This window comes from Capsicum annuum, chromosome 8, assembly GCF_002878395.1.
Source record: "Capsicum annuum cultivar UCD-10X-F1 chromosome 8, UCD10Xv1.1, whole genome shotgun sequence".
In the NCBI taxonomy this organism is placed as follows: domain Eukaryota; kingdom Viridiplantae; phylum Streptophyta; class Magnoliopsida; order Solanales; family Solanaceae; genus Capsicum; species Capsicum annuum.
Genome location: NC_061118.1, coordinates 34241570 through 34253965, shown reverse-complemented (window position 1 = coordinate 34253965; position 12396 = coordinate 34241570). Strand labels below are relative to the sequence as shown.

General features: G+C 26.5%; 1 protein-coding gene across 1 annotated transcript; it reads right to left on the bottom strand.

Annotated features, from left to right (window-relative positions):
- Positions 1-6077: 6077 nt before the first annotated feature.
- Positions 6078-6885, bottom strand: LOC107857213 (ethylene-responsive transcription factor 1). The gene has a single exon (XM_016702148.2). It carries the CDS (start codon positions 6817-6819, stop codon positions 6133-6135), a length of 687 nt encoding a protein of 228 aa, XP_016557634.1. The 5' UTR covers positions 6820-6885; the 3' UTR covers positions 6078-6132.
- Between the last annotated feature and the right edge of the window lie 5511 nt (positions 6886-12396).

Sequence of the window (12396 nt, the reverse complement as noted above, 5' to 3'; positions counted from 1 at the left end):
TTTGACTTTCGCATTAATAATGATTAAGTCCTGAATTATTGTTATTATGTGATTTTATAATAATATCATCTTAATATTTACTAAATGATTAGTTAATGCTTCAGTTTAAATGGTTCTCCCAGAGGAAGATTAATGTGGGTGCCACTCATGGCCATTTGGGTCGTGACAGCAATGCATAATCATTTCATGAGTTTAAATATTTAAAATGAACAATTATATTTTAGTTGGCAAATTGAAAGTTTGAGTCAAGTTTAGGAGTCTAGTGGTGTATTTTGTTTTACTAAAAATAGATGTCTGACAATACTTGAAGTTTAAAAAACCAAGCGCTAAATTTATGCATTTGTGGCCATTTTATCCTTACTATTATAATATTATTCATTGTCCAGTGCATAGCATTAAGTTTATTATATTTAAAAAAGGATATAATAAAACTATATTATCCATATTATTTATTGTTACTTAAGAGGTCTTCCAAATTAATATGAATAAATATTATTGGGCAGAGGAAACACTTTCTCATTAATAATATACTAGATAATAAAGGGCCCGTATACGGGCCTAATATTACAATTTTAAATATGTTTATAGCTATTTTACTATTTTTTTTAAAAAAAATAATCATTAATATTTTGAATAAACATAATAGAAATTGTAAGTAGAAATCACACTGTATAATAAAAGATAACTTCCTATTTTTATAAAATTAAATAATACCTTACAACTTCTTTAAATTTTCATAATTAACATTACAATATTAATATCATATACTCTAATGCAGATTTTAACATTAGATCTAGCTAACACATTCTTTTAGATTAATCAATTAATTTTAGTGTTTTTCTTTTTCTGTTTTATTTAAAAATTATACAAGAGAGTAGGTTAAATTATAAATATCTATTTATTAACATTTTTTTGTAGAATCATACGAAGCAATAAAGGATACTAATTCATACATAAATTAATTTTAAACAGATTTAAATTTATTTAATGGGTGTTTAATAGACAAAAATAAGGACCTACTCGATGAACGTTTTAATGATGCATAACATTAAAGGATTGACTTTATGTCTTGTCTTATATACGTCAAAAATAGGAGACCAATTTAATATAGCAAGCAAGAAATTTCTATTAAAGTGATTTGTCTACTTGTTGAGGAATTTACAACCTCAAATAAAGAGAATCAAAAGAATTAACAAAAGTTAACATGATTAAGGTAGTTAATATTATATTTTTAAATAAGTTGATTAAAATAATTTTAACAGGTGATTAGTAAATAATTATGTTTCCATAAATTATATGTATTGTAAATCATTGTAACAAAATGTATCATGTGAAATTATGGAGGAATTGCTTATTGTGTTTAATAGATAAATGCCTATTTAATATTTATGAATATTTTTTATTATTTTATTATAATATAGTAAATAGTTACTTTATGCGATTAAATGAGTGGCCAAAAATTAATTTTACTTTTTCATCTTTTACTAAACATATGTGAGTATTTGCACATCCTCCTATAAATTAATTCTCTCTTTATTTCAATTTATATCATTTTAATTAGACATCAAATTTAAGATATATGAAAAAAAAAATTGCAATGTTTGAAATTATCTTTAAAATAAATAAACTTTAAATAGAAGAAAATACCTTTGTGGATTTTTTGACAAATAAATGAAATTCAACATAACTAAAATACTGATAATGTTATAAAATACTAATCAAATAAAATTGTCAATCTTCTTTAGAACTGATTAAAAAGAAAAATATATCATTTGAATTGAGACATAGGACATATAAAAATAGACATTCTGAGATAATGTTTTTAATTTTTTTTATTACATATTAAAATAGACTTATAGTCGAGGTATGTGAAATCCATGTGAAAGATTACATCATTAATGATATTGAAAAGATTCTAATGAAATGACCATTCTATTTAGTTTTTTCATTTAAAATAAAGTTGTAGTGGGATTCATATAAAAAAATTATATGGAACTATTAAAAATTCTGGAAAAAAAAAAAACATTCTACTCTTCATTATATTTGTAAGTGTTACCTTAAACATAAACTAATTATACATAATTTGAACAGAAAGCTATTCTGGACACCACGATTGAAAAAAAAATGTAAATAAAACAAATTTAAAATATATTTTCTCTTTAAATTCAAAATTATTCTTCCCATTTGATTCAATTATATTATTTTAATTTATATTTAATAAAATAATTATCACATAAATTCTCATAATCATAATAAAGTATGAACAAGACTCACTACTAAAATTAATTTTTAAGATTTAACAAATTATATTTTAAAATTATTTTTGATATCATGAAAAAGTTCAACTTGAAATTGTTTTTTGAATGTTGTGAATTGTGGGTAGATGAATGCCTTGTAGATGTTTGTTTCTCCCTCCATTTAAAAAATAAATGCCCATTTTTTGTTTTAATTTATTTAAAAAAAGGATGAACTTTTTTTGTGGCAACTTTAGTTTCAACTTTCTAGGTATCATGCTTAGAACCACAAGATGCAAAAAAATTCTTTATTTTTTTATACCTTGTATCAAGTTAAAATGGATCATTCTTTTCTAAATGAAGGGAGTAATATAATTTTTTATTTTTTATTACTCTACTAAATAATTTACTATAACCAAATGTGCAAAGAAAAATTTAATTCATATTTTCCTGTGGACATTTCATGAACAAAATAAAATTAAAATTGTACCACTTATAAAAGAAAATAGAAATGAGTATTGTGTATTAAAACTCACAACAAACATTTATAGAAAGTTGTGAAGAAAATTGTGGGTCCACATGAGATATTATACAACTTTGAGATATGATTAACATTTACAAAAAAAATTACAAAAAAAGGTATTTTTTTGTCATTAAAAGTGAATGTACAAACTTTGAAGCTCACAGAATAAGCAAACAATGTACTTTTTTAAAAAATAACAAGAATGTCCTTGATCGTCCCACTTACTTACTCTTTTATATAAAAAAAAAAAGTATAATTGATCTCTGCAATGCATAACCATTTTGTGAGTTTATTCTAATCATCTCTTATAGCGTATCAATAAAATTAATAGTCTAAAGAAAAATTTTAATAAAAGACCTTAAATACACATGCATACAAAAATAAGAAACAATACTGTAATAATTTAAAGTTGTTTCTTTTTTGGTCTTGCGTATTAATTGTTTTTGATGTAGTATTTTTTAAAAACACCTAATATTTAACTTCACATATTAATATGGTTATTAACAAAATTAAGGAGTAATTCTAGTGAATAAGATATTAGACATTTATTGCAATACATCAAGTTGGATGTTGTAAAAACTTTATTTATTAATATGATGTTTGAATTGTTTAATTCAAAGTTCTAAAATATTTTTGATAAAAATTAGATAGATTTTTCTTTATTTATTATTTTCTTAGAGGTATTTCACAAATTTCATTATTATTTCAACTGAAATTGAAATCATAAATTTAATATTAAAATTTTTTAGGCCTCAAAATTTTAAAGGTCTACAGCAGATGTTTTACTAGAAATCAAATTTTTAGCGAAGATATTCACTAGAAGTTCTATTGAAATATCAAATTTATAAGGAGAATGACAAATACAGAAATAGAACAGAGAGGAGCTTGAGGAATATATTTTGGAAAGGATATTTAAGAAATTATATAAAATATAAAGGATAAAATCGTAATTCTAGTATTTGTTTAATTAGAAGTGCTTATATATAGGAAGATCATAAATCACGATCAGCAAAATTTCAAATTTTTTTGACTAGTTTTACCTTATAATAACTTTTAATGTTACAAGATTATAAAATAGGTATTAAAAATTCTCCTAGTATATATATACCCAATAATCAGGCAATAATTCCTCCGGGACATGATGCATAACTGCATTATTTATTTTACGTACATTGCATTTTGGCATATGCATAATTGCATTATTTTTATTACAAAAAAATTAATACTCCGATACTTTTCCAGCACTAAAGTATGAATGTATTTGTTGTCACTTGTCACTAAATAATTATTTTGGTTGTTCTTTTCTAAGTTTATGAAAGTATTTGTTGTCCCTTGTCACTGCTCAATAATTATTTTGGTTGTTCTTTTCTAAGTTTGTATATATCCTGCAGTTGAATAAAATCAAATATGCATTATGATGAGTCTTTTTTTAAGAAACCCTACCAAAGAATGGAGTTATATGACAAGTATTAATCTGTTAAATACTACGTCATTGACAATACTATTATAAATTCAAATAAATTAACAATATAAACTTTAGTTATATTATTCGTGTATATAATTTGAATTCGGTAAAAGAATTCTATCAGGGCATTGTAAATTGTGCCACGTAAGGCATACGCCAGCTCTACTAATTAGTAGTGTAAGAGTACCCATACTCATAAAAACTAATGGAATTTATTATATTGAAATTAATTTTAAAAGTATGGAATAGTATATTACTCCCTCGTTTCATTTTACTCGTCCCAAATTTTCTAATTTATTGTCTCATTTTACTTGTTCTTTTTTACTTATCAAGACAAGACAGTTTTTTTTTTTCATTATACCTTTAGTGTAATTGATTACTCCTTATTATTAGTATTCTTAAAAAATGTTGCAAAGAGGAGTATCATTAAGAGTACATCATTAAGAATATAAATGATGTTTTGGTATTAGTCATCCATCAATCTTAAAACTAACAATAAGACACAATTAAGAGGGGTAAAATGATAAAGTTACATTATCAATCATTATTTTCTTAATAGTTGTGTCATCCCAATTTGAGACGGGTAAAATGAAACGGAGCGAGTATTATTTTGTGCTGTGCGCATGGTGATATTCGAAGAATCTTTTTTAATTTCTTAAAACTAGAACTGGATTTGTCTTTATTACATGATTTAATGTGTATTGGGTGGCATACATATCAAATTGTCGGAAAAACTATATTCTATATAAAACATAAAAAAGGGTATTCATTATTGAACATATTTAAATTATAATTGGAGCCCGTGATGCACGATCAATTTTAAAAGAAATCAATCATATAAATTATAAATTTCTTATTTGGTTTTCGCACATTAATTTAATTACCACTGTAAGGAAACAACTATACTTCAAAGGATTATTCTAGTAGTTGCACTTTGATACATGAAGTTATAACTCAAGTGTAAAAAATGGCAAGAAAGTAATGTTGAAATATATATATACTTCACTCGCCTTGAAGAATTGCTTGGTAAATGATTCTAACATGTATTGTTAAAAAAGACCTCTTTTTTTTTTTTTTTCCTATTATCAATTATTTATGGTTAATTTTATGTACAAAGGACTTATCAATAAATTTTGTTGTTATAGACGATTCATCTTGGGTTCGAAATCATCAAGCGTCATGTGGAAGTTTATATTTGCAAATTATGAAGACGATAAATCAGACGAAACAAAAAAACATACTAAAAATATATTATTTATTTACATATTAAAAATTAAATAAAAAGACATCAAATCTATTAGCCAGGAAGAAATCTCTCATAAACAGGACTCTTTAATGACTAAACTGTGAATGCTATTATGTTGTGATTGGAAAAAATGAATGATGAATCTTCCATTTACAGTAGTTCAAACCTAACATGAAAGAGATCTTTCCCGACGAAAAAATCTTTTCCACAAAAAAAAAATAATAAGTCTAACTAGTAAAATAAAAAATTGAGACAATCCTAACATGCCACTGTTACAAAAGCATGTAAAAGTTAAATATGAGGAGAGGTTTCAAGATTTTAAGATTTTACAGACTATCAAGTTCTTTCGTAATAAAATAGATCCTTTAATATTGAAAAAAAAAATAGTAACTCAACTAATTATTAATTATGAATTAAGTTTTAATAGATGCTCGAACGGTTTAATGTCATTCAGTCAGTCAACTTTAAAATTAATATTAGATCTAATGATGTAAAAAATTATTAATCCAATCTAGCTTGCGCTTAGCGATATACAATAACATACTAGCTAGCGATACATAAAACTTAAACTCTTAAACATTTGCCGAACAAAGATATAACAACAACTGATTTATCCGTCTAAGTAATTTCATTAGAAAAAGGGCAACAAAAGAGAATCACGAAATTACAACATCTGTAATTTAATTAAACTATGACGAACTAATTTAGCTTTAGCTATGGAATTTATGACATCTATTTTCCTTTTCCTTGCCCCTTTTTCCGATGATGTGGATGAAGTCGAGGAGGAGGAGGAGGAGGATGAGGATGAGGATGAAGAGGATTCAGAAGAGTGTGCACGACGACTCCCTTTTACTCTAACCAGCATAGGCATGTCCGGACCAATCAAATGAGGAAAATTAAGCCGAGCTTTAGAGCCGCGCATTTTGAATGCGGCTTGGTCATAAGCCAATGCTGCATCTTCAGGTTTCTCATAAGTTCCTAGCCACAACCTCGCGCCTTTTCTATTCGGGTCTCTTATCTCAGCCGCGAACGTACCCCATTGCCGTCTTCTCACTCCTATATATCGCATCCAATCTCCTGGCGCGGCTTCCTGACGCGCCACCTCTAGGCCCCGCTTCCGGTCCTCGGATTCGAGTGAAGGATCCTGAGGTGATTGTAGTACTGTTATTTCCTCAAGGCTGTTTTGAGTGCTACCTAAACTTGAGCTTGGACTATTAGGTGAATCGAGGTTGTTTGAATGGCTCATAGGCGAAAAGAAATCGGAAAAATCGGAATCGCTTAGAAGGTGTTGTTTTATTGATTCAAGTAAATCAAAATCAGATGAGAAAATTTCATCATCAACTGGATTCATTTTCTTTTGATCTCTAAGTGTGTTGAAGGCCAACAATTTCTTGCACTTTTTAATCAACTGGGGTCTATTGTGCAAATGAAATGAAAGGTCTATTTATAGTATTATTTTTTGTATAGGAGTTTCTGTGAAGATTCCATTTTAAGCACTTGCATGTTATGCGTTTTGGTTTTTTTTATTGTATTTAAAAATTGGAAGAAGAAAAAAATAAGTAGTGATTCCAATTTAATTAAAGAAATCAATGATTCCATTCCAAGAAATGACTATTTTCCTTGTAGAAAATCGAGTTAACACGCTTTTATATTATTATAAAAAAATTATATGAGGGAGGACAAAGTAACGTTCATTTCTGAATTCAGATCTGTTTTAGACATCGAGATGGATACTTGCATGTTCACATAATCTTTTGATTTCTGGACCTGAAACATTTTTATTTAAACAACAATCCAACCTTATATTTTTAACTTTTAAAATAATTACAGATAATTTATTTAATAGCATTAATTGATTTTCTAAAATAAAGGATGATAATGTAGTGATCTCTCATTATTAATACCTCTGTAACTCTGATCAACAACTAACAACCCTTGTACTAATAATGTAAAAAGTTCATGACACCATCTATAGTCTATACATATAAATTTAAATCTATTTAGCAAAGCTAACGATTCTCTCTATGATTAATTAAGTACAATGCAGTGTGTCCTTTAAAATGTTTGCTCGTACATTATGAAATTGATACAATTTGAAGAAAAGTTTTGATATAACTAATAAAGTTGTTGATCGAGAGGTTATGAATTTCAAGCTATGTATACTGTCTCTTATAAAAATGCAGGATTAGACTGCATACAATTCTCTTAAAATACAAAATGCTTTCTTACCTCATTAATCAACACCAAAATGCTTTTTATCATTGAAATTAAAAAGAAAAACCTACTGTATCTATGTTTCAAGAACTAAATTATGTTAAAAACATTAGTATAGAATTTTTCTGACATCTGACAGCTTGTTTTATCACCAAAAAGTTTTATGTTTCGAGGAAAACAATAAAATATTTGCGTTGTGAACGTGCACAGATTTTCAAGATCCAAAATGAATCTAAATATTTCAGAATTGAGCGTCATTAATAGGTTTATTTAAAATATTCCTTTTTTCCTTTTTGCTGAAAAAAAAAATATAATCAGATGGAGTATTCAAATAAATAAGTATCATTTAGCACAGATGAATCTCCAGATTTTTTTATCAGAAGGATAATATACTTTTAACTATTTAAAGAAAATCAATACCCCTCCTTATCTTATGTTTTACTTGTCAAGTTTGTTAATGATACACAGCTATTTCGAAATACTTGTCGTTCTAAAAATAATCAAGAGAAATGATTTTTTTTCTTCTTTCAAATTTTGCCTAATTGTAATAAATATAGAGAGAGAGAGATTAGAGATTAATCTGGTAAAAGGAAAATGTACTGATAAATTGAGATTAATAATTAACTAAAATAATTTTTTAATTTTAATCTTTAATAAATTAAACTCAAGAAAATTTGGTCATTAAGCCTCTTTAATTTTTCTAATTAGCAAAATGTCTAATCCTCTTCAAGTTTTCAATTAGCAAAATGACCTACTTTTATTTTCTCATTTGTCGGATAGATAATAGATCTGTCGGATAGATAATCGATCTGTCTATATATCTATCGGACAGATAATAGATCGTTCGGATTGATAATCAATTTGCCTATATATCTTTCGGACAGATAATAAATCTGTCTTAAAAATAGGTCATTTCACTAGATAAAAAAACTTATGATCCATTTAATTAAAAAATAGACTTAAAAGGTCTATTTAACAAAGAGTCCCATTAAACTCAACCACTTTTAATTAGTTGGAAACAAAATAGTGAAGAAAATAACTACGTTATACGAGTCAATTTCTTATATTGTCACTCAACTTAGTAAAATATCCCACTAAAGTCACTTTTCTTTTTTTAATTCATGTAATATCATTTAAGTTTGTGCATTTTATTTACAAACTAATAATTGTTAAAAGTGACTCAAAAATTGACCAAAATAGTCCATAAAATTTGAAATTTAAATTTAAATAATCCTTATTTTTTACATGAAATATTAATAGGCCTCCAATTATTTTTACTTTTGTACTTCTTAAATTAGTTTTTAATATATTTTATCAATAAGTGCATAATATAATTTAAAAAGACACAAATCATAATATTAAAAACGAACTAAAAAGACAAAGGATGTTAAGCTAGCTCTTAAAATAGGTAGTTATATTTTAAATGAAATAATAAGAAGTACATTTATTGTCCAAATTGGTAAATGTATTCAGTTTTTACAGCTAAGTTGACTAGGTGATATAATTTTTTGTGAAATAATATCACAAGATTGAGAAAAATAATATTGAAATCTTAAAATATTTTTAAGTTATGAAATGGTTATATAAAATCACCTAATTTTATTTGATAGTGAATGATTAATGTTATTATTATGGTATCCGTTAATATACATTATTTTTTAAAATAAAAATTCTTTAAAATATTTATATATGGTTCTTCTTTATGAATTATAATTTTTTCGACAATAATTTTGAGTAGAAGAAACTAACAACTAACTTGAACTATTTTATCAAAAACAAAGATTAATCCTAAAATGAATCCATGTAGAATATTATTTATTTATTTTATTATTGAACTCTTAAATTTCTAAATAAATAAAGTACATATGAGTATATTTCTAACAATTTTAATTGCAATTTTTGGTGGACGTCGTTAGATTTAATATCATAGTTAGAAGTTGAAAGAAAATTGTACTCACTAATTTTTATAGTTGAAAGGTTATTGATATTTCGTATTGTTAACTAATAAGGATCATTTAAATTTAAAATTCAAACGCATGGGACCTTCTTGATCATTTTTTGAGTCATCTTTAGCAATTATTTAAAAAAAAAAAATGTAAAGTTCGATGATATTATTGTAATAAAAAAAGATAAATGACTTTATTAAGATATTTTCCTAAGTTGAGTGATAATATGAGGAATTTACTCTACGTTATGCCAAGTCCTCCTCATCAGAGAAACAACATAAGTAATTTTTTTTTGGTTTCTAAAAAGAAAAAACATAGTAATAATAACCAATCAAATTGTTACTAAAAAGAATCAGCAACTAATTTCAAATGGACAGTGAAAAAACTCAAAACAAAACGCCTAAATAAAGATTATTACTTCAATCAAAAATATCTGTTGATCTTGTCAATTTCTTTTTTGTTTGGCTTGCAACAAGAAAGGAATTTTATTTATTTAATAATAAGGTTGTCCAAAAATATACATGAAGGAACTGCTTTAGTATAAACTATTCCACAAGCATCAATCTCTATCGAGAGTACGTAAGATCTTGTCAAATTATTATAGAGTATATTTGAAGCCTTGGAAAATAAAAAATGTACTATAAAGTTATACTTGGCAAATCATATCAAATTTCAAGCAAAAATGTTTGATATTCGGCTCATGACGAGGATACATTTAAAACAAAAATGTTTGAAATTGTTAAACATGAATTTTCAACTTTAGTTACGTACGTCTGAAGTCATTTCCTAAACAGATAAATTTGTCAAAAAAAATAATTTGAATATTTATAATTAAGTGGCAATCTCAAATGTAGATATTTGTACTTTTCACATGCTTGTTAGGGGTATAATGGGCCAAATAATCACGAAATCATCTTCACAACAATATTAATTTAGGGTTGAATTATAATTGACAAAACATCACAAATAGATAGAATGTAGACTGTAATTATCAAGTTATGGTTAAACTTTGTATAATTATAAAACATAATTATGCCTTAAGGATAAAGCCGTCAATATGGGTCAAGGCCCGTTGGGTCACCGTGGCCCGGCCTGTAATTTAATGGGGTGGGCTTCAATTTTTGCAGCCCATTTAAGAACAGGATTTTTTAGTCCGATCCAGATAAGTTTGTGGCCCGTGGGGCTTGAGGAATGTGGGTTGGGCTAGCCCGTGGGCCTATTACTACTGTAGCATCAGAATCATCATTCAGCATTGGAGGGTGCGTTCTCACCAAATATAGAAGCTGCATCTATCATGAAAATGTCCAAACACTTGTTACCACTCGAAATTGGTTGCACGGTTACTCTCAAATTGGTAATAGATTTTGCATACATATAAATATTATTAGTTATGAAATTTTATTATTTCTTAATGTTTAATTAATTAATATGTATATAAATTATAGATGAAAATGAAGATTATGAAATAACTTTATCAAAAGATTATTCAGAGATGCTTGATGAAGAATAAAGTGGTGATGTTAGATACATAATGTATGTCATGAAAGCTTTTCTTGAGGAGTTCATTTTTATTTTTAGTGAATGAAATATTGATATTTTTTGTGGTTTGTTTATATTCATGTCAAAAGTTATTTAATTTCGTGATTAGAATTATTTTGGGTGTTGGAGATTTGATTAACAAGCATTAATATTCTGTGTTATTGTGTGATAAATATTTATGTTTATTAACAGTGTAAAATTAAATTATAAAATATTATTTTTTTAAAAGTGGGTTGGTCCGTGAGGCCCGCACCCTGCAGGGTAATAGTGTGGGTTTGATGTTTTTGGCCCATCATTTAAGTGGGTCAACCCGGCCTGACTCATCAAATTCAAAACCCTTATGGGCTAGCCCAGATAGGCTGGGCTAACCCGTATTGACAGCTCTACTTAGGGAGTATACCTCTCCCTCACTCTCACCATCTTCTCCCTTCTCTCCCAATCTCGCTTGCCTCTCTCTCTCCCTTTCCTCTATCTTGTTGCCTTATTTATCTCATTTTCTTTAAAAAAAAAAAAGTTACACTTTCAAGAACAATTGTATATTTGTATATATTTATATTTTATATATGGTTCATACAATTAGTTTCACACAATTATTCAATTTACATTATGCAAAATGTACTATATGTACAGATTCAATATACATTCTACGAAATATATAAAAAAATATATTCATTAATTCAACTCTTCCAGCTATAAAATGAAAATATTGACATTGCATATTCATTTGTATACAACAATGTGTATTACGAATACAATTGAAATATATACACAAATATTGAATTAATATACAATTAAGACATATAATAATATACAATTGTAATATTATATACAATTAATAACGATTTATGTGGATTAAAAAGAGAGAGGGAGGGGGGAGTGAGAGAGGAAGAGAGAGAGAGTGTGGAGAATGAGAGAGGAAGAAAGAAAGAGAGAGAGATGGCAGAGAGAGGGGCAAGAGAGAAGAAGAGATCTGATTATACTTAGCTATAGATGGTTATACATGATAATTATTATAGACATTAATTATATATGATAATTAAGGCTTATATTTTCTATGTCATGTAATTTTTATACTATTATAATAGCTTAATAATTAAATTGGGCCATAGATTTAAACTCAGCACCAATAGTATCTTTGAAATTTTTGCTAGTGTACCTAATTTACTATGGAGTAATCACTAGGTTATTGCAAGGATGCTTCGTTTTGAAAAAACTTTCAATTATTTATT

Excerpts from the sequence above, each read along its gene's own strand:
- LOC107857213 (XM_016702148.2), bottom strand. The coding sequence starts at position 6,819 with ATGAATCCAGTTGATGATGAAATTTTCTCATCTGATTTTGATTTACTT.